This window comes from Lissotriton vulgaris, chromosome 6, assembly GCF_964263255.1.
Source record: "Lissotriton vulgaris chromosome 6, aLisVul1.2, whole genome shotgun sequence".
Lineage (NCBI taxonomy): Eukaryota > Metazoa > Chordata > Amphibia > Caudata > Salamandridae > Lissotriton > Lissotriton vulgaris.
Genome location: NC_141694.1, coordinates 1,546,294,043 through 1,546,317,187, shown reverse-complemented (window position 1 = coordinate 1,546,317,187; position 23,145 = coordinate 1,546,294,043). Strand labels below are relative to the sequence as shown.

General features: G+C 45.5%; 1 protein-coding gene across 1 annotated transcript in view; it reads left to right on the top strand.

Moving 5' to 3' along the window:
* The window catches only part of ESF1 (ESF1 nucleolar pre-rRNA processing protein), a 325,806-nt gene that overhangs the window by 276,098 nt on the left and 26,563 nt on the right, over positions 1-23,145 (top strand). Inside the window, exon 10 of the mRNA XM_086927725.1 lies at positions 16,154-16,275. Within this exon, the coding sequence (XP_086783851.1) occupies positions 16,154-16,275 (122 nt within the window). The remainder of the gene's footprint in view (positions 1-16,153; positions 16,276-23,145) is intronic.

The window sequence follows — 23,145 nt, the reverse complement described above, 5'->3', positions numbered from 1 at the left end:
AGCTCATATGCAACATAACTACCTAGAGAAAATGATATGGGGAGGACTGCTTATGCAATGATCTTCCTTGCTCCTGAATGGATAAGACATTGTCTGTCACCTACTCTTTAATTAGGCTTTGTATTACATATGTAAATACTATTTGTTTTAGCTACCTGTGCAGCAACGAGAAAGTCTGGGTAGATGTAAATCTGCTGGAATCTCAATTCTTTTGGCCCATGATGGTGTCAGCAAATTAATGCAAGCTCAGCAGGTGCGTGATTATTCGCTTAGGACACTGACTCTTCTTCAAGGCTGAAGCAGTCTCTAGTGCTCTACAAAGAATTACATCGGAAATCATTGAGGTCAAAAATTGACTCGCAGCTTTCGAAGAAATGTCTCCTTGTTACAAATTTTTGTGGTATCTGACGCACTTGTAGTGCTGATATTATTGCAGCCCTCTAAATGCTGATTCTTGAAATATTGGTAATCTCAATGAAAATAATCAAAAATGAATGCATAACAATGGTGAAATATAGAAATCTGGTGGAGCCAGGGCTGGTGCTCGAAGATGGCGGTGCGCTCTATGCGAGCAGTTGGCCTATAAGCCGTCTATTATCCGGCCTGCCAAGCTGAACGAGACGATAGCTGGACCACCCACAACCCGGGTATCAGGACTGTGGTGATTGGCAGCGGTTCTAAATGTGTGGGCTGCCAGCTGAGGTGTGGATCCACAGGCGGCCTAGCACCACACTCTGGGCCTGGTCGGTGCGCAGTGACTTTAGGAAGAAAATGGCCTGCTGGAACTGGGATATGGCGCCCTGGAGTCACTTGGGTCTGGGCCTGAGGTGAGAGGGAAGACCAGTGAAGACCTGTTGTGGGAGGCGAATGGGGCGCGCCGCAACAGGACTTGAGGAGGCCGGGCCTCGGGATCTGAACAGGCCGCTCACAGCAGCGCACAGGTGGAGCCGGGCCAACTATACCTGTGTGCAATGCTCCAAAGACAGTGGGGGCTCCTAGGTCAGGGCCCGCAGTGAAGAGAAACACTGGTGGGGGCCCTCAGCGGGAGACAGGTGGGTCAGCCGCAGCACGAACTAAGGACACTGGCATTGGCCCGATCTGCAGAAATGGCAGTCAGGTTGGGGCAGGCCCTGCCTGTTGGGGTTATGTGGGCGTGGCTGGCAGCAACAGCTTCCCTCCATTTTCTTCCTTTGGAATCTCGAGGCTGTCTGGGGGGGTAATGAAAGTGTGGCGCATCGGGTCAGGTGTCAGTTCCCGCTGCTCCACCCCCCCTCCTGTCTCACTCCCTTCTCCTATCTCAATCTCTTATCCTATCTCACTCCCTTCCCCTGAGAAAAATTAACCTTTCACTATCCCTCAAACATGGTTCAGTCAAGGCTGTCACACAGTTCCTCTGAGGTGGGGGGGTGGTGGTGCATATTGCCCTCCTGACTTGTTTCCAACCTACCTTTAATGTGGGCAACGCTTCCCCAGATATCTACTCCTATTATGCCTCGACCCAACTCCCACTTATAAATTAATAGTGGCATATGCCACAGACAGACCCGGCATATGTGAAAAAGTGCTGGACAATGGGTGCCTTGCTTTCTCTACAGGGGGAGTTTAGGGAGCCACATTCCCCCGGCGATACAAGTTATACTTCCCCTATGGAAACGGGCACTCAAGCGGATAGGGTGGTGGGCACGGTTGACTCAGATTATACCATTGTGGGGCAGGAATTTCCTTGGGCCGGTAGCATCTCTGTCGGGTTTCGGCAGTGGGACGCAGTAGCCATCTCTGCCCCTGGAGATGTTATGCGCAGCTCAGTCGGACGCAGTAGCCATCTCTGCCCCTGGAGATGTTATGCGCAGCTCAGTCCTGCCAAGAACTGCAGGTAGACTTTCAATTACACACGCATCAATTCTACAAATATCTACAATTTTGCCACGCTCTAACACCCTTCCTTCGCGATCTCCATGAACTACCAGAGTTCAGCCCTCTGGAGGGTTGACTATTGTTGAGTGACCTGGGTACACATAAAATTAAGCTGATTTATCAGACATTAACAACTCCTAGTGCTACCACACTACCAGACCTATGACGGACATGGCTGGGGGATATGCGCCCACTTGACAATGACTTGGACCGAGGCCCTCCTGGCACCACGTGAAGCAGCAATATCGTCAGGACTCTGTCTTATTCAATTAAAATTCTTGCACAGAGTTTACTTCACCCACCATAGTCTGAGGTGCATGTGTGCACCATTGCTTCACCGGTGTGCCTTAGATGTGGTGTGAACGAAGGCACATTTATGCACACGGTGTGGGAATGCACAGCGCTATCGAGCTTTTGGCGGAGTGTAGTGACGTGCCTGGATCGGGTTCTGTACTGGGATGGCCCATTTAACCCTAAACTGTTTTTACTCCACAGAGGGGATAGGTGTAATATGTAAACAAGCATTTGCAATGCAATAGGTCTCGCATTAGGAACGTTTGAGCTATTGGTCTTGTAAATGACAATCTTTTTATTTATGTGTTGGTTTTGAAAATAGCTGAATTAATAGCTTTGTCATTTACAATGCTAAAAGTTATACCTTTAGCAAATGTGACACCTATAGCATTTGTAATGCAACATGTTTTGTATTTACGTGACTTAGATGTATTGATATTACAAATTACAATGGCTTTTAATTTTTGTAAATAATTAATACTTATATAAAAGTGATTGTAATTTATAATGGCAATATCTTAAACTTTTGTAAATAACTTTTGTGAAGATTATGTTCAGTGTATTTTTAATTGTGACGAAAATCCCAAAACATGTGAAATATTAACATCTTTTTGTGACATTTGTAATAAAGCTTGGAACATTGAGAGAACATATTTGAACCAGTTGTTGTTTAATTGTTGCACAGATTGATGCTGGGGTGGCGCTGAGTGATGCTGTAGTGGTGCTGTGTGGTGCTGTAGTGGTGCTGTGTGGTGCTGTAGTGGTGCTGTGGTGGTGATGCTGAGTGGTGATGCTGAGTGATGCTGGGTGCTGTGGTGGTGCTGAGTGATGCTGGGGTGGTGCTGAGTGATGCTGGGGTGGTGCTGAGTGATGCTGTGGTGACGCTGAGTGATGCTTTGGTGGCACTGAGTGATGCTGAGTGGTGCTGTGGTGGTGCTGAGTGGTGCTGAGTGGTGCTGTGGTGGTGCTGAGTGGTGCTGTGGTGGTGCTTAGTGGTGCTGTGTTGGTGCTGAGTGATGATGTGGTGGTGCTGTGGTGGTGCTGAGTGGAGCTGTGGTGGTGCTGAGTGATAATATGGTGGTGCTGAGTGATAATATGGTGGTGCTGAGTGATAATGTGGTGGTGGGCCCGTTTCCCCCTACTTATTGCTGATTTTTGTTACCAAACCAGGACATGGAGGGATGGTGGGGTGCATTCTCCGTTCTTGCATTCGGGCCCGGGTACCCTGGTTACTCCTCTGCTGGTAGTACCACAAGTCAGGGCACATTTCCGCGAAGGAAATCTGTGCGACATTGTGTAAAAGTACACAAGCTGTTTTTACATATATGCTGTGTAAAGGCTGGATGTGTGAATAATGAGTTCTTGTTTACCCAGGGATGCAGAATTGAAAAAAAAGTAGTGATTTCGGGGCCGCACATGTCCTTTACAAGTCAGTTCTTGACTGTTTGCGTATCGGGACGGGTTGCAGGGATGGCTGTCAGATCCGAGGGTTGAAACCCAGGAAGAGGTGTGTGGTGGGTCCAAGGGAGAACCGGAAAGACAAAAGAACCCAAGCTGAATGTGGCCTGGTGCCAGGGGGCCGAACCCAGCAGGGAGAACTGATCTGCTGACCCCGTCAGCATACTGAGACAACACCTATATGTGGCTAAGTGAACTAGGGAGTTTGAGAAATGGGAGAGGGACGAGAGAAGCAAAAACAATAGGTGGTGAGGTGTGAGATGGGAACTCGAACAGTAGGTGAAGAAACAAGAAAACAAGGAAGAAAGAAGGAAAGGAGACCGTAGAACACAGAAGGAGACATCGGGGGAAGATGAAAAGCGCAGAAGGAAGACAGCGTGGGGAAAGGGTCAGGAAGACTTCAGGGCAATAACTGGAGCGGAAAAGTGGAGCCTGTAGGGGGCAAAGAGCATGACCTGACGGAGGAGGGAGAGCAGAGAAGCATAGGGATGTTAGGGGGTAGCTTAGCATGAGAGAAGTTCGTAGAAGCAAAAGAAAGAGTGGGATAGCTTGTGTTAGAGCAAGAGAGGGGGGACCGAGCGAGCCAAATGGGGCATAACATGAAGGGAGGCTGGTAGAAGTGAGAGGGGTGGGGGGAGTGCATGCTCGCACACACAGAAGACAACTCTTGCAGCGGGGCGGGCTTGAGCCTTGAAGAAGTAAACAAATGGGAGGGGTGGGGGGACTGCGCGCATGCTAAGCAGCAACTGTTTGCTCTTTTTCAAAGCCCACAATCGTGCTTGTGGCGCACTGCTACGCATGTACTATACATGACACTCCTTTGGTTATATGTGGGGTAAAACAGTGAAACCACGATGATGAAAAAACGTGCTGGATTCAAGTGATGCCGGTAGGTGCAAATGAGCATCACGTCAGTTGATAAACCCACAGACTCCCTGTCCGGAGGTTGTCCTGTGCAGAGTAGAATCAGTACAATTCCGCTGAGGGAATCTCGTAAGTGGGTGAAAACGTAAACCAGTGGCTCACTAGAAGTGAAATGCCAATACCAGTAAAGCGTGCATAAATCGGATGTAAAGTTGTATGTCATTCGATGCAGTCATGATTTGGCCACATTTTAAACACAGCAAGAAATGGAGCGTCCATTCCATTGAGCGTTTTGTGCATCTCATTACCAGTTTTTTTGTTGTTTTGGAAGTGCAAAGAAAGTTGATTAATCGATGTATCCGGAAATCAACTTTCTAGCCCGCCATAGTTAATAATTGCTAGCACACCCAAGCACAAATACTTCATTTCGCTGGCAGAATCGGTTGCTTCTGTTATTGAGTCGCAAGGCTGTCATGTGGGTGTAAGTCACAGGATGAAATGCCTGCCTTGGAGATTAGCATCTCCCCATGACCAAGGATGGGAGGCGTCCACTCGCACATGACCTCCCTCAGGGCGTAAGGACAATGGGACGGTGGCAAAGCAGCTCCTCGGCTCTACCTTAGTAAACACTTAAAGCAATTCGCCGTAAAAGAACAAAACTGGAGAAACTATTCTCTGAAAAGTGACTAAGAGCGAAATAAGATTATAGCCGGCAAAATAATTTGAATAGGTATAATATAATAATTTGCCTTTTTCTATACCGCTTCATAAACCGCTCCTGCAGTTTCTAAGCGTTTTGAAATCACAGGTGTTACTCAGCAAATGTAAAAGCACTCCGTTTTATCTACGTCGGAAGGAATGAATGCAGATCTGGTCTTGACGAGTTTGAACTCCTTGTTTAGCAGCTAAAGTTCAACTCACTGAGCCAACCTGCTATCTATGAACAAGCCCATTGGCAATTTTTTTGGGGGGGTGAAGCGGGGTCGAGTCTTTACCACACAAAAAAACGAAAAATATGACTGGGGAAAAAAAATGAAATCAATATTTCCTTCCATACGGTGAACATGTGTGGAAGGACCTGAGGTTTGGCGATTAAAGTGTTGACTTAGGCGCTACAGTGTTAAATTCGGCTATCCAACCTGGCTAAAACGTGTGATACTCGGAAAGTCATTTTATCACCCCAAGCGTCAATTCCTTGTTTTGTAAACAATGGGAATGCTAGGGCAGGAGAAGGAACAGAGTAATGCTCTACATATAAACAAGAGACAGAAACTGGGACAAAAACACACCAACAGAAACGGGTTACAGAGACAACAAGGAACAAAGAAGGACAGGAGACCGTAGAACACAGAAGGAAACATCGGGGGAAGATGAAAGGTGCAGAAGGGAGACAGCGTGGGGAAAAGGGTCAGGAAGACTTCAGGGCAATAACTGGAGCGGAAAAGTGGAGCCTGGAGGGGGCAAAGGGCATGACCTGACGGAGGAGGGAGAGCAGAGAAGCATAGGGATGTTAGGGGGCAGCCTAGCATGAGAGATGTTTGTAGAAGCAGAAGAAAGAGTGGGGTAGCTTGTGTTAGAGCAAGAGAGGGGCGACCGGGCGAGCCAAATGGGGCATAACATGAAGGGAGGGTGGTAGAAGTGGAAGGGGTGGGGGGAGTGCATGCACGCACACACAGAAGACAACTCTTGCAGCTGGGCGGGCTTGAGCCTTGTAGAAGTAAACAAATGGGAGGGGTGGGAGGAGTGCGCGTATGCTAAGCAGCAACTGTTTGAATGCAAGACACGGCCTGGCGGCCATGAAGTGTGAAGCAGTGGGCGGGGGAGTGGATCCCTTTGAAGTGGGAGGCAGGCGGCTCGGGAGCAAATGGTAATAAAAAGCGCGTGCATGAGCACATGCACTCGACGAAATACGCGATGCTTTCAAAGCTTATTTGGCCCACAATACTCTCGTCTATTTATTCCTTGCGGATTAGAATAGTCGAGACCTAAAAAGACACCTACTGTTTCTCCCCTTAACTTTGCAAAACTGGATTTTGCAAAGCTGTGGAAATATGTATCGCCACCCACAGTAGGCACCTGGAAGAATACAATAGATCATCATATGGGAATGGAAATTGCGGTCTACCGAGCTAGGAAGTGCCAGAAAAACACACTAAGATATGGCAGCGGTAGGCAAACCACAGAGGCATAGTCTTGGCCCCGGTCTTTACGGTGGACTCTCTCCTTAATATTGAAATACAGCAATATAATGGAGAATCGTCAAGCCCCTTGGTGTCCACATCGGGCTGGTGTACATGGTGATGGGAAAATTGGCGTATTGATCGTGAGTGGGATGGTGAAATTGTTTAATGTATTTTCCAACAGTGTCACTGGAAGTGGGCAATGATTTACTACTGCACTGTTGGCCAGAATCTAATGACTAAAAAATCAGTTAAAATTTGTTGTGAGAAAAAAAATATTATTGAAGTCTGAAAACAAGGAAACTGAAGGCAAGGCAGCCTTAATTAAATGTTGAATAAGCCCTTATTTATTCAAGCTTGTAATCAAAAGGTCTACTTACCACTGCAGTTTCATCAGTATCCACTTCTCTTCTGAATGTAATTAATGGTTTTCTGTTAAAACACACATATTAAAGCAGATTGAAGTATGTTTACACTATGCATTACTTTTAGTAACTTGTTAGGAGTAATTAATCAAGCATTAAAAGAGTGCCAAACTCTGATCTTATGAAGTCTATAGAAGTGTTACACAATGCTTTTTTATTTCTTTGCACTTCCCACCTTGTGTGGGTTGTTGTCATCTTCAGGAGCAGATGTGCACCTTGTTGACGCAAGATGGATTCCAAGTACTTAGTTACCTCCTCAGGAAGGCCCCCTGTCTAAGCCAGCTGCTCTCAAGCAAAAATAAAAAAAGATAGAGCAGCACCACCGGTACTACAGGCACAGTCAGCATCTCACTCATATCCATTGTCAACACAAGGAACTTGAGCAGACCCGTCCTCCTTCACTCTTGAAGAGCAATAGGGTATCCATAGAGCAGCACACCCAATGACTCCCCCGACATCCAAGGGTAGTTACACTGAGGGGCACACTATACCGGTGCTCTCCTTTTTGTTTTTATTTTTTTGTTTTTCTGCATTTAAGGTGCATTGGCTTCTGGTCAAGTTCCTGCTGCTGGTTCCTGACTATTCTGTAGTACTTTGGTCGTTTTCAGGCCCTCATATCTCCGACTTCTCTTCCAGGGGATCCTAATAATAGTCATAAGCACTGAATATTCCCGCCCATATGCGGGACCCCGGAAACAATATAAAAATATATATGTAAAAAACCCGTATATCTCGCTCCACATATATGTATGTACATATATTATTTTTCTCACAACAATGCAGCTCCATAACTGAGGGTAAAAACAATGTAAACACATATAAATGCACTGCAATTATTTAGGAAGCAAAGGAAAGAAAAACACATTAGGTCAAATAATCTTTGAACTTTGTGTTTTAATGAGTAAACCACTCATAAATCCTGAAAATTGCTTGTAAATAGACATTGTTAGCCCTCAGGCTGCATTGTAAAAAACAATAGCATAGAAAATGAAACCATTTTCAACAAAAACTGGCACTGTGCCTATAAGGCAGCCATGACCCCAGGCTTCCCATCATGCCTCAGGGGTGACAGTTAGGTCAGTTCTTCTTTCCGGCTCCTTCAGTCAGGACCCTGGTGAAACAGCTCCTTTCTTTTTGACTTTCTGTCAAAAAATATTCATATTAATCTTCTAATTTTGCTTTCACTCGACGTCTTTTAGACATAGGGTGTTACTGAAACCTTTTTTAGGCTTAAAAAAGGTGTTTTTCCTGTCAAAGATGCCTTCTCTCTTTGACAAATGTCCGTGTGGAAGGAAGATGGCCAAGACTGACACTCATTCAGTGTGTATCCTGTGCCTACCAGAATCTCATTCCTCTAAAACCTGTGAACACTGCCAGGTTTTAACTTCCAGGACTCTTAAAGACCGTGAGAGAATTCGAGTTTATGGGCTTTCTGAGAGAGGAACATCTCCCAAGAAGCAGAAAAGTCGGAAGGCGCGGTCGACGTCGAGAAGCCCCGACTGGTTCACATTCGACGTCGGGATCGGCGTTGGAGAAGCAGTCGACGGCGACGAAGATGTCTTCAGCGTCTACATCTAAGGTACCTCCGCTACAGTCAGCGTCGAGGGATAGGTCACCGTCGAAGCGGAAGAGCTCGACGGCGAGCCATCTGACGTCGAAGCAGCATAGTCATGCTATGACGTCGAGGCATTCTCCGTCGACGCCAGGCCATCGGCGTTCGACGTCGAGTCATCCTCCGTCGACGACTAGCCATGGTCGTTCGGCGTCGAGGGAGCCTCTGTTGACACATCATCGGTCGACGTCGAAGCAGCAAACGTCGACGCCTGGTCAAGAGCGTTCGACGTCGAAGCGTCATTCGGACTCGAGGCACGCCCAGTCGCCGACAAAACAACGGCGATCGGCGTCGAAACAGCCTCCGTCGACGTCGAGCAGACAACCTTCAACGGCGAGATGCTCCACGTCGAAGGACAGTCATCGCCACCCGAGGTCAACGTTGGAGAAATCACGGTCGACAGAGCGTCTACCTGCTCGGCGTTGTTAAGACCACCGTCGATGGATCAGCAAAGATCCAGGCAACGGAGTACTTCGCAGCCAGAGAACTTTTCTCCTGCAAGATCAAAGGAGAGGTCACCTTTGAAACAGGTGATTCAGGACAAGGAAAGTGACTCTTTGGGCCAGGTTCACGTCCTAGGACCGCAGTTGGGTTCTCCAGGTTCAGCATCGGCTGCAGAGGTGGAACAATCTCCAGTGCAGGATCCTCCTGCCAAGAGAAGGAGGATTGCAGAAGAGAGATCTCGGTCGAGGTCTTCTTCTAGATCTCTAGTGAGTCTTTCCTCATCATGGAGAAGTGTGGCTCAGGGGTTAGAGGCGGCAGACCCGGAAGCTGAGATCGGCCCTGGACCAGGGTTCAATTCCCCGCCTCGATGGGGGTTGGGCTCAATAATTCCACGGACTCGATAATTCTCGCTCCGGTGCCTACTCGACTCGCGGGTTCACACTCTGCGACTCTGGGCAATAGCTTGCTTAATCTCCACAACGGCCCCTCGCGGCGGGATGCCTGGCTTTCACCTTGTGGATACCCTGCCGGGGCTATCTCACAGGGGAATACCATGACGGGTTCCCTAAGCAAGCGCATAGATGCCTGCGATGTGGGCGATTTGCGCTATATAAATACATGTACATTTACATTTACATTTACATCTTCCTCATCATCTCGGAGTGGCAGATACTCGGATGGACAAAGCTGCGCATCTGATAGGGAGAGGTCCAAATCCCCTGCAAGATCGCAACAGGATCAAACGGATCAACCTCCACGGTCAAGTTCACCAGTGAAGGATCCCATCCACAAATCTCCTACTATTCATATTTCCCCAAGGTGGAATAGACCTCTTCACCACTGAGCAAAGGACAAGGAGACGGCAGATCGGCTGAAACGGTATCGAGACCAACCTCTTCCCCGCAGGGAACGGTCTCGTTCTAGGCACTCAAGTAAGAGAAAATCTCGTCACAGAGAGCGATCTCGTTCCAGAACGCGTTCAAGCAGAAGATCTAGGTCCAGGAGGACACGTAGCTCTTCAAGTTCTTCGAGAACCCGATCTCACAGAGCGTACTCTCCGACCCTAACAAGCAGTCCACGCTCGAGGATATCTCCAACTGAAGATATTTTCTCGTTCCAAGATATCTTGGGCAGGGGAGCCCTGAAGCTGGGAGTGCCGATGACCGCTTCACAAATCAAGACGACTGTCATATTTGAAACCCTGCAACACAAAACGGCACCCAAACCGTTGTTGCCGTTGGTCCCGGGTATAATGGAACCAGTGAATGAAGTCTTCCTCACCCGGCAACGGTGAAGTCCGTTCCAGCGAGGATTCTCAAGAAGTATCGTCCTCCGGAGGAGGATCCTCTGTTCCTCAAAGCTGATCCCCCGCCAGATTCAGTAATCATTGCGGCGGCAAGAAAATCCAATGCGGTAGCGTCCTCATCCACGGTACCTCCGGATAAGGATAGCAAGGTGCAAGACTCATGGGGGAGAAGAGTTTGTAACACCTCAGCCTCTTTCCTCAAAGTCTCCAATGCGGAAGCGCTGCTTGGCAGGTATGATAGAGCTCTGTGGGACTCACTTCAGAGGTTTTCTGCAAAACTTCCTCAGGAAGATAGAAAGGACTTTGAGGAGGTTCTGATGGAGGGCGGTCAAGTCTCCAATCAGATTATAGGAGCGGCGGCAGATGGGGCAACGCTGGCTGCGCATGGCTATGTGCATGGAATCACAGCAAGGAGATCCTCTTGGTTACGCCTCACAGCATTGAAACCAGAGGCTCAAGCCAGAATCCTAAACCTTCCTTTTTCAGGCACGTCTCTCTTTGGAGCGAGTGCTGATGAGGAGATGCAACGGATGAAGACCGAGTTAGACACCCTCAAAGCCGTGGGGCTTGAGAAGAAAAAGGAATTCCGGAAGAAGTTCCGTTCGAACAACAAGGGTTCTTCGAAGCAGAGGGTTCAAACCCCTCACTGGCAGAAAGGCCAGAACCAGCAGGGCCAACAAAAGTCACATTACAAAGGCAAAGGCAATTCCAAAGGAAATGGAAATCAGCGCCAAGGCAACAACTTCAATAAATCTCAGCAGAAGCAATGAGTCTTCACTTCCCCCAGCGCCGTTACCCACTCCAGTGGGAGGAAGCATTGCGCATCACAGGACAGAGTGGCAGGCCATTACAAAAGATCAATGGGTGTTGTCTACGCTGCAGAATGGGTACTGTCTTCGTTTTCATCGTCTACCTTCACCCGTTCCCCCAATGTCAACATCAAGCCACCAGCTACAAAGGTTAAAGAAGGAAGTAGCGACACTCCTCGAAAAAGAAGCCATCGAGAGAGTTCCGGTGTCCCAAAGGGGGAAAGGAGTGTACTCGAGGTATTTTCTGGTCAGAAAAAAGGGCCAAAAGGAAGAATACAGGCCCATTCTGGACTTGAGAACACTCAATCTGCATGTACGCAAAGAAAAGTTTCGCATGTTGGCGCTTCACCAAATATATCCACATCTCAGGAAGGGAGATTGGATGTGTTCGATGGACCTTCAAGATGCGTACTTTCATATACCAATACGGCCCGATCACAGGAGATTCCTTCGATTCCGGGTGGGGACCTCCCACTACCAGTTCAAAGTCCTTCCGTTTGGGTTGAAGTCGGCCCCCAGGGTGTTCACGAAGTGTGTCGCAGTGGTGGCGGCAGCTCTACGCCGCAGGGGAGTCTTCGTATACCCATACTTAGACGATTGGCTGTTGAAAGGTCCAACTCCAGGCAATGTAAGGAATCATTTCCAGACATGCATAGAACTTTCAGTGTCTAGGACTGCATGTCAACTACAGCAAGTCTGTTTCTCAGCCCACTCAGAAGATCCACTTCCTAGGAGCTCTGCTAGACTCCGAAGTAGGAAAAGTGTTTCATTCGGAGGAGAGACAGTTTTCGATAGCGCTCAAGTGCCAGAAAATTCTTCACCACAGGTCTCAAAGTGCGGAAGATAGCCTCACTCTTGGGGTAGATGGCTTCCTGCATCTTCCTAGTACCGAACGCCAGACTTCGGATGCGTCCTCTTCAGCAGGATCTGGAGGACAAATGGGACCAACACTCAGATCGATGGGACGATCAGATCACTTTGTCGGAGGTATCTTCCCTCCAGTGGTGGACGAAGAGACAGAACATGCAGGTGGGAGTTCTCTTCCATCAACCTCCTCCTACTCAAACGATCATCACAGACGCATCGTTACAAGGATGGGGGGCGCACATGGGTCCGCTACAAGTGTAAGGGCTGTGGTCTCCCAAAGAAAGCACTTATCACATCAACTTGCTGGAATTGAGAGCGGTTCACCTGGCTCTCAAAGCGTTCCTTCCCTCGCTTCAGGAGGAAATGGTTCTAGTACAGACGGACAATATCACCACGATGTACTATTTGAACAAGCAGGGAGGAACACGCTCAAGGAAGCTGTCTCTGGAAGCTCAGCGCATCTGGCATTGGCTTCTGGCTCGCAAGTTGTCTGTTCAGGCAGTCCACCTCCCAGGAGAGCAGAACGTGAGGGCGGACACACTAAGTCGGCACTTCGAAGACAAAGAAGACTGGGTTCTCAACGACGAAGTGCTAGACGACATTTTCCAGTCATGGGGTCGTCCTTTCATAGATCTCTTCGCGGACGACGTAAACAGCAAATGCCCAAGCTTCGCCTCCAGGTTCTATCGACCAGGAACAAGAGGGAATGCTCTTTTAATCGACTGGTCAGGGCAGTTTGTGTACGCCTTTCCACCCCTTCCGTTGATCCCAAAGGTGGTGAGCAAGCTGAACCACTCGTGTACAACAATGATCCTGATTGCCCCCGACTGGCCGAGGCAATGGTGGTACACAGACCTACTTCACCTGTCAGTGTCTCCTCACAAGAGGCTTCCATGCAGGCAGGACCTGTTATCGAAGATGAACGGGAGGATTCACCATCCCAACCTTCCGTCACTGAACTTGGCAGCATGGCTCCTGAGGTCATTCAGTACGGCCATCTAGGACTGCCACAGGACTGCATGTCCATTCTGAGAGAAGCACGACATCCTTCCACAAGACATTCTTATGCATGCAAGTGGAAGAGGTTCTATATGTGGTGCATGCAGAATGGTCACAATCCAGTAAAGATTCAGGAAGAAGCAGTTCTCCCATACTTGTTGTACCTGACTGAAGCAGGTTTGAAGTTTAACTCCATTAAGATGCATTTGGCCGCTATAACAGCTTATAGGCGATCACCTTCACAAACTTCTTTTTTTCAGCTTCCAGCAGTAAAAGATTTCCTGCAAGGTCTGAAAAAGGTGTACCCTCCTGTACGGCCCCCTTCTCCTCCCTGGGAGCTGAACCTAGTACTATCAAAATTGATGGGCCCTCCTTTTGAGCCCATTCATAAAGCTACTTAACAGCATATTTCCTGGAAAGCGGCTTTTTTGGTAGCGATTACGTCAGCCCGTAGGGTGAGCGAAATTCAGGCCCTCTGTACTAAAGAACCGTATACAGTGTTTCATTTAAACAGAGTGGTGCTCAGAACGCACCCTTCTTTCCTGCCGAAAGTGGTATCAGATTTTCATGTCAATCAGTCTATCTCTTTACCCACTTTCTTTCCTAATCCCTCTACTCCAGCTGAGAGGGCGTTACACTCTTTGGACCTGAAAAGGGTTTTAAAGTTCTATCTGGACAGGTCCAAGTCTATTCGACATTCTGATCAATTGATCGTTAACTACGGATCGATCAGAACTGGTCATGCAGCGTCGAAACGTTCTATCTCCAGATGGATCGTTTCGTGTATCAAGCTTGCTTACCAGTTGGCGCAGAAGCCTCTGGGGGGTACTCCTAAGGCGCATTCCACTAGAGGTAGAGCAGCCACGGCGGCTTACCTGCATGATGTACCCATGTCTGAGATTTGTAAAGCGGTGACCTGGAGGTCTGTCCATACATTTACCAGACATTACTGTCTAGATTCTGACACGAGAGCAGATACCCAGGTGGGCCAGGCCTCCCTGAGGAATCTGTTTAACAGCTGAGGATTTGGCTGTTATGATTTGGTTGGGTCATGTACTTCTCATTTACCTGCAGGTGGTTGATGGGCTTGCTATTCTATTCAGTGCTTATGACTATTGATGAGGATCCCCTGGAAGAGAAGGATAAGTTACTTACCTGTAATCCTAGTTCTTTTCCAGGGGTATCCTCATCAAAGTCATAAGCAACCCACCCGCCTCTCCAGGTAAATGAGATTTGGTACTGTTTTCAATCTTGTGGTTGAGCCCCGTCTTCAGGGTTATGCAAAGAACAACTGACCTAACTGTCACCCCTGATGCATGAAGGGAAGCCTGTGGTCATGGCTGCCTTAAAGACACAGTGCCAGTTTTTGTTGAAAATGGTTTCATTTTCTATGCTATTGTTTTTTACAATGCAGCCTGAGGGCTAACAATGTCTATTTACAAGCAATTTTCAGGATTTATGAGTGGTTTACTCATTAAAACACAAAGTTCAAAGATTATTTGACCTAATGTGTTTTTCTTTCCTTTGCTTCCTAAATAATTGCAGTGCATTTATGTGTTTACATTGTTTTTACCCTCAGTTATGGAGCTGAATTGTTGTGCGAAAAATAATATATGTACATACATATATGTGGAACGAGATATATGTGTTTTTTACATATATATTTTTATATTGTTTCCGGGGTCCCGCACATGGGCGGGAATTTTCAGTGCTTATGACTTTGATGAGGATACCCCTGGAAGAGAACTAGGAGTACAGGTAAGTAACTTATCCTTCTTGACAAGAACCCAAAGAAGGTGTGACAAAAGGAGGCTGGGAGAACAGAGTAAAAATGATGTGCTCTAAAACTACCAGCAGACTTGCCTCACTTCACCAATTTACATCTTTCAAACTACAGCTATGATATACTTGGGGAAAAAAACTTTCTAACCAAAAGTTTAGCAAGTTACTACTTCCGAACTTTAATTAGAGGATAATATTTTACCTCCTAGATAAAGTTCCTATTTTAGTGTGACAAATACACAAGTTTCCAATGCTCTCTGTGGTATTATTGGGTGATGGAAGAGTTCAGATTTGAGGCAAAACCTTTTTTCCCTACAACCCGCTTTTGTCTGTTAGCAAACTTCAGTTCATTACATCATAAATATAATCTTGGTAAAGGGTCCTTGGTCTGTTATTCCCTACACCTAGCATAAGGCCAAGACTTGGTCTATATGGTAAGGCACAGCTATGGCAATCGTGTAACCCTTTGGGGCGTTCTGAATCCTGAAAACAGAATTCCTCCCATACAAATTTTTCAATATTATCTGACCCATAATTTAGTAATACCATTGTTCAGGAAACTACGAACATGAATTTTTGTACCACTGGATTCTTTCTCAAGAATATTTTCCATTCTTTGTAGGAACCACCCGGTAAATAGATGCTGTCAAGGTTCCCGCTTTTCAGCACTTTTTTAGACCGGCGCACTTATAGATGTTAGGGTTTTTGTATTTTGTTTGGTAATCTTAAAAGGACTATGTGCTGTACTTTTTCTAATCTACTTGCATTCAAAGAGAACCTACCACACTGCCCAGAAGCACACAATTCCATAGCAATAATGACACAATATGTGCAGTTCTAATTGTCCCACTGTTAATGTAAGTCCCATAGTTATGCTTAGGTCTTCAGTAGGCCAAAGTAAGGAGGGATAAAAATACCTACCTTCCTACTTAAAAGAAAAACAAAAAAACCCTTTCCTTTGCTTATTATTGCTGCAGTAGAAAAAGTATTAATGTGGAGAGCGTTGCTTGCACATAGGGGGGCAAAATCTAGTATCCCTAAAGTTAAGCCTTGCATGGCCTCACTAGAATCCCTGTTTGATTTGATCACATGTGTATACACTTCCTGTATGGGTCTCTATGAAATGTTGGATGTGTCGGAAGAAAGGACGTTTCTACCTTTGCCTATCACTTTAATTAAAAGGTTTCTTGTTGTTAAAGGGTTCAAAGAAAGTGCTGAAAAGATGGTCAAAAACAAGCTGGAAGGAAATGACAAACTGACTCCTTGGGAAAAGTATTTACAGAAAAAGAAAGAAAAGAGAAAACTGAAGAAAAATAAAAAGGTATTCATTTGATTTGTTGAATTGGTGCATGAAGGAACTTTTCTCTGCATTGATTTGTGATCATGATAATTTTCCTACTACTTGCTCCTTTCTCCTATTATCAGCGCCATGCAAACACCACCACATGTTCATAGAAAGAAAAATATTATTCCGATATTTAAAAAATAAGACTCATAGACTGTATTTATTCTTTCAGTAAAGCACATAACCTTTCCCATTTACAGTGCAGGTATGCTCACACTCACATTTTCTAATCGACAAGGTCCACTTTTAACTGTCATTCTTTAAAAGCTCTTCCCTCATTTGTGCTGTTAGTGTCTGCAAATTCAGATTTTCTTATTTATGTTTGTTTAAGCCACCACATGCAACATTATCTTAGCTGAATTGGTTGCACTGGTTTCAAGGAATGGTTTGAAATTTCCGAAGGAATCACAGCAGATGGAACCGCGAGTTCTTCTAGCTGGAAAGAGCTTGACCTGGTTCGCATGAATGGGAGGCCGTCTTTAGATTAAAAGGATCTTTGATACAGCCTCTAACAAAGATATAATGAAGACCTTAACCATGATCTTTGCATACATCTATGAAGTTAGCCCAACCTAGGAGGATACTACAAGTTGATTGCCTGTTAATCAACCCCTAGATGACCATTTCCAGGCAGTCATTATTTGGACAGAAGACTAGTATCCCAGTGCTGCCAGCTTTCCCAAAACTTGATTAGGCATCAGCTATATCCCATTTAAAGGAGAAAGGAGCTTTTACAAAATAATTTTCCTAAGATACTAATGCTTTTAAATCCAGACCCTACTCTGGTGTCTTTCATTTCCCTATCTGTCAATATATATCAGTTTCCAACCTAATGCCTTAGTCTCTGGCCTTAATGATAATGGGCTTTGCACTTCGTTGTCTAAAGAGAAATGAAAAGAGAAGAAAAAAGTCCTCTTTCACGTGAGGTTTTCCAAAACCACTTATGCTCCAGCACCTTTACAGAGCGTTACCTTCCTTGCTATTAAATAGACAAAGGATCCATTGTGTAGCACTTGGGACTCTAGTAGTTATAGTCCTACCATACACTTAATATAAACTTCATCACACTGATACACTGCTTATACCACTACTCTTGTACTTGCCTTACCATTCACCCACTCGTTCTTAGCACCACCATCCAACAAAAACTACCACTTACCACCTTACCATCAGTTCCTCACCATTGCTGTTTTCACACACACTACCATTCACCCATAACTACTGATCATGTATCATTCAAGTAGGGCACCTGTCAATAGTAGCCATCTTCAAAGATACTCATTTAGACTCCCATCCATAGTCACCTCTTTCACCTCCGGTATTAAAGTTCTGATGTTCTCAACAGGACCTTACTCAAACCACCATCTCTTCTTACCAAAAACCAAATAAGATAATGTAAAAAAAAAAACTATTCAACCTGATTACTTACTGCACATGGGTGCTAATGCTTGTGTACCCCTGTCTAAACTTCTTATCAGCAATCTGAAACGGGCAAGAAAAAAATAAGTTACTTACCATTAGTGATGCTCTTTCTGGTGGATACTCTATCTAACCGCAGATTCCTCACCTTGTGGATACCCTCAGGCAACAGACTGGATCTAGATATTAATCTCACCATTTCCCTCCCACGCTGATATATGGCGTCATGTAACTCCGCGTCTGGTCCGTCCTGCACTGGAAGTGATGTCAGGACCACTACTTAGCCATCTCTATTACGCGCTGATGTCAGTTTATTTCATATATCTGTCAACCCCGTTGTACGCGGAGCCTTTATATTCAATTTGTGGCAGTGTGTAGATCACCAAGTTGGAATCTTATTAACATAGCAAGGACCACAAGAGTCCATTTCATAAAACTAGAAGTGTTAATGAGAAATCTGCGGTTCGATAAATTATCCACCAGAAAGAACGTTACAAAGGGAAGTAACTTGTTGGATACTTCTAACTTCCTGTTTCTCACCATGGACCTGATTCACAAATGTAAACTTACACTTTTGTGTAAGTTTACGTTTTTTGGGGTATTCGCAAACTCCAAATTAATAGTGCGTTTATGACTGCGGAGACCTCCGCACATAAAAATATAGAACTGCCTTACCTTTTTGTGTGTGGAGTTCTCTGCCCTAACTGCAGATTCACAAACAGTTGTAAGCTTACTATTAACTCATATTTGTGAATACCAAAAAAACTTAAACTTATATAGAAGTGTGAGTTTACCTTTGTGAATCAGGCCCTTTGTGAATAGATAGCAAAGCGCAGTACCTTCCTTGGTGGTGGGTCTATGGAAATGCTCAGACCAGGAGTTTCTGCCGGACGGAACAAGCTGAGTGCCCCTACTGCTGGACGTGGCTATCCAGGCAATACTGCTCTGTGAATGTGTGAACAGACGCCCACATAGCAGCCTGACAGATATCCAAGACTGAATAGATCATAGGAGACTAAAATCTCAGTACTCTACTTCCAGAGCCTCACAACGAGTTTCTTGGAGACCCTCCCCCACTAGTTCCAGTCAGTGGTGTATGTAATCTCCACTGGTATATTATAGTGGAAACCATCATCCGGGTTCCCTACCTGGGCATGAATAGTCCAGGTAAGTAACACCTCCAACAGGAGGGAGAGAATCTGGATGTAAACCTAAGGTGTGAAGATACTTAGAATGACCTTTCATACCAGTGCCTGTATCTGTAATATGAATCTGAATAGGGGTAAGATGAGAAATGTTTTCAGAAAGCATTACTTGTCCCTCACATTGGCGGTCTACCTGTTTCAGCCATTGGTGCTGTCTTGGATCACTTGGCTTTCATCAGGACCTTAAAAGAGCAGATCCCTTCTTCAATATAATGGACAATGCCTTCCGATGCTTTTCAGGTGTTAAAGTAAGTATATTCACTTGCAGATCTACTGCCATTTGTTGCCTATACCCTTAGTGTAGGCTCAGAAATGCCCCATAGGTTGCGGGTTGAGGCGAACAATCTCACAAACATTCATTTTAAGAGAATCGGCCCGGTAGCACCATCTAATGCGTCCTCCCCGTCCTGGATAGCCAAGACTGGCACACCACATGCCAGTGCAGTAGGAGCAGCATTTGCTCCAGTAGAATGAGCCCAGAGACTGTTTCTTTGGCCGTCCATAACAGATTTTTAATGAAAGAACAATCCATCAAGAGATTGTGTGTTTCTGCATAGCTTGTAGTTTGTTTTGCCTAGAAAGAGCGGATTGTTCATTTGGTTGTCCTTGGTCCAATTTATGTCAGAGCTCCTTTTGGGTGTAAGGTATGAAGTCTCTCTTCCTCCTTAGATGATTGAGGAGGATGAAGAAGAACAGACAGTAATCAATTGTCTGATGTTGAAACGTGTGACAACCTTTGGTCCTTAGCACTGGTTTGTCTGGAGAGAAGGTGCTGAATGTAGAGTGCTTTCACCTCACTCGCGACGAGTTGGCATTATATCTTTGAGGAAAATTGTCTTCAGCATAAGCAATCGAAGAGAGTAGCTGTGCATTGGTATCAATAAAGTGTACATCAGGAAACAGAGTGAGGTCCTACTCGGGCATCACAAATGGTTTTAGCAGAAACATATGGGTCAGCCCGTTTAATTTGCATCATTACAGGTGACTCGAACAAAGATGGCTAATCAGGTAGACATAAAAATGCCAATAAGGTCATGAACTAACCTTTAACTGTTGCCCCAGCAAGACCTTACTGGGTTAGAGATAAATAGAAATGTGGCACATCAGACAACTGGGCTATTAACGACTGGCTGTGTTGGGAGGACACCAAACAACAATCGTCTCCCACTGTCTTGCATAGATGGTTTTATTAGAGGAGCATTTGGCTGCCTAAATAACATTTACTACTTCTGGGGAAAAATCAAAGGTGTCAACTGTCATTGCTGAATCTCCAAACATGGAGGTGTAAGTTGTGTGGACTTGGGTCCATGACTGTGCCCTACTGCTGCAATAAGCAGTCCCCCAGACAAGGCAGCCGAATTAGAGGACAGATGCTCATGGTCAGAAAGAAGCTTTGGGTAACCCACTCTACTGCCCCAATCTGGAGCCACCAGTAGCTTGGGCCCAGTCAGTCAGTCAAAATAACTTTATTTGGTTTATCACAACGATGAAGCACACTGTAACATATTTCCAGACCTGTTCCAACCCCAAGCATCTGTTCTTTTTCCACTTTCGATAACCCCAAGCATCTGTTCTTTTTACACTTTCGATAGGAGGTTGTCGACTAGTGTCATGAATTTTACCCCACAACATATTAAAATGTTTGATGAGCCCCCCATCCAGCTTGTTACCGCCTGTCTGCAAGTGCGGATATTTAAGTCATTTAAGGATGCTTTTAGCAACTTCCTTCTCTCAACTTTTACGACCTCACAAACGCACATTAAGTGGCATATGGTTTCTGTATGATACCCACATAGACGGCATTTTTTCGCTTGCTGTTTGCTTTTCCAGGTGGGGACCCAATCCTTCGAATTATAATCACCTAGTCTGTATGCCATGAACCTCCTTTTTAATGATAGACGAAAGTGGGCCGCTAAGTAGGGTTGCGGTTTTGGCTTTATATATGCATTTATTACCACCCAGCTGTGCCGACGTTTGGTCAGTCTTTTTTTTTATCTTCCAAGAAGGATAATTTTTTAGCTATGGTATTACAACCTCTGTTAAATGTTGTTCTTTCCAGGTTGCTGTTCCAGGCTTCCTCGATCTCTAATACCTCCAGGGCTGTACACAGATAATCACCCCAAGTATTTGTTTTTTTTTGGTCAAATTGCGTCTTTATTTCCATCCAACATAAGTTGTTCAACGATTCCGGTTCCGATGCTCTAAATTTCCAGCACAGTTTTGCAAACATTGCTTTTCTTTGATATTCTTGGTTCTGAAGACTGAATTCCAAGTGTATCTGTGTTGGAGATGATCCTTTAAAGTGGTTAAAAACTGCCTTATATACTTTCGTCTGCAGTTCATCTAAAATAGTAATTTCTTGGCCATGCCATATTTCCAGGCCATAGGACAGAGTTGGGAGCAATTGTGCTGCCGTTATTTTTAAAAGGTGCCCATGGGAAGGACATTCCAGTTTCTTATAAAGCTGAAATCCAACACTCGTTCTTTTAGTCCAAATTATATTCTTTATTTCAGTAATGTTTACCAAGAACGCGACACAGCCAACACATTTCGTTCCTTATAGGAACTTCGTCAGGGCTCTAATGGATTTATGCCTAGTCGTCGTAGAAACCTGATGAGCTAAGTTCAAAGTAATGAAGAAGATGACCAATAAAGTAAATGAATCCTCATCACCGTATCACTTCGTGCTCCTGATGGGAAGTTGTAGAGGAGGCGCTGGTACACACTCCAGGTCGAAAAGGACTAATAAAGAAGACACCGTATAGGAAAATGTCTGCGTGTAGTAAATTGCAGACTAGAACAATAGCAAATCCATGGACATATGTAAAAAAGAGAAGCATCAGTGGGACCCCTCTGGTACGGCACAAACTCGATCCAATGCAGCGATCCCCGGCATAATAACTGAATTTCATTGATTGCGCCTTCCGCCTTCCTAAGAACATAATGACCAGAATTACGCCCTAGGACAGGAAGTGTGTCGTACCAGAGTTATAATCATAATTGTACTTGTGTTTTGGTTGTGCTAAACCTTGGTTGGTCGTCCTGTTCTTTAGTTTGCTTTCTTATAAAGCTGTTTGTACGCAAAAGTTAATGATTGGGCTTTTGCTTTTATATCCCTTTTTTGATCCATAAAGGACATATTTCTGCCCAATTTAATGCCCAGATATTTACATGAGCTGGTTTCCTCAATTTGTGTGTTCTTTCAGTACCATTTAGATGTTCCTGCCCTGGGGCCTGCTAATCTCGCCACCTTGATTTTTGTTTTATTCAGTTCCAGGCCTAAAAGATCGAAGTAGTCAGTCAGTTTGTTTATGACTTTTTGCAGCCCTCCACAATATCGTCCACATATTGCAGGAACTGGATTGGCTCGTTTGCCAGTTTCGGCGGATGACCATTTGTTGTTAGCAAGTAGCTGTTTAAGTCTGCTAAGTATAAATTAACCAAACATAGTGAGAGGACACAGCCTTGTTTTAATCAATTGGCCCAGTCATTCCTGATCTTCTTCAGAACTTTGTGCAGGAGGGATAGTGGTGGGAAGGCATACAAGAGTCACAAGCTCCAATCCATGCAAAAGGCTTTTCCAATCAAGAAGTTCCTTTGAAGCTCTAACACGCAAACGTTTCGGCACTGCATGTTTTTGTCAGTGGCAAAAAGATTGGCCCAAAATTCTGCCCATTGCTAGAAGATGTCCTGTTTCACCTCTGAGGCAATTTCAGCTGAGTTTGTCTGCCTTTGTGATCCCGCCAGGTAGTCTGGGATCAGGGAGTTGGCCAGACAACTCCGCAACATCCTGAGGCGCAAGGCCTCCTGGCACTGGATCCACGATGGTACCCTGCCTTGCTTTTTGCAATACCACATGGTGGTAAAGTTGTTTGTAAGTACCTGCACCCATTCCCCCTTAATGGATGGGAGGAAGGGTTTTAATGGCAAGCAAATTGCTCGTTACGCCAACAGGTTGATGTGGAGATGTGGAGATGGTTTTCTTCTGGAGTCAGAATCACCTGAACTCTCCCAGATGATCTGTTAGCTCTGGGTGGGGTGGGGACCAGCAGTCCAGCAGCGAAATATGGTCCAGCAGCCACCACGTTATATCCTTTGCAGTCTTTTCGATCACTTGGATAAAATCTGAAATGTTCCCTTGGTGCTGAATCCCCTTAGACTTCCAGTCCCGCTGCAGAGCCTGTGTGCCACCTGGCGTGGTCCTCAAGCAGGTTGCAAGAGG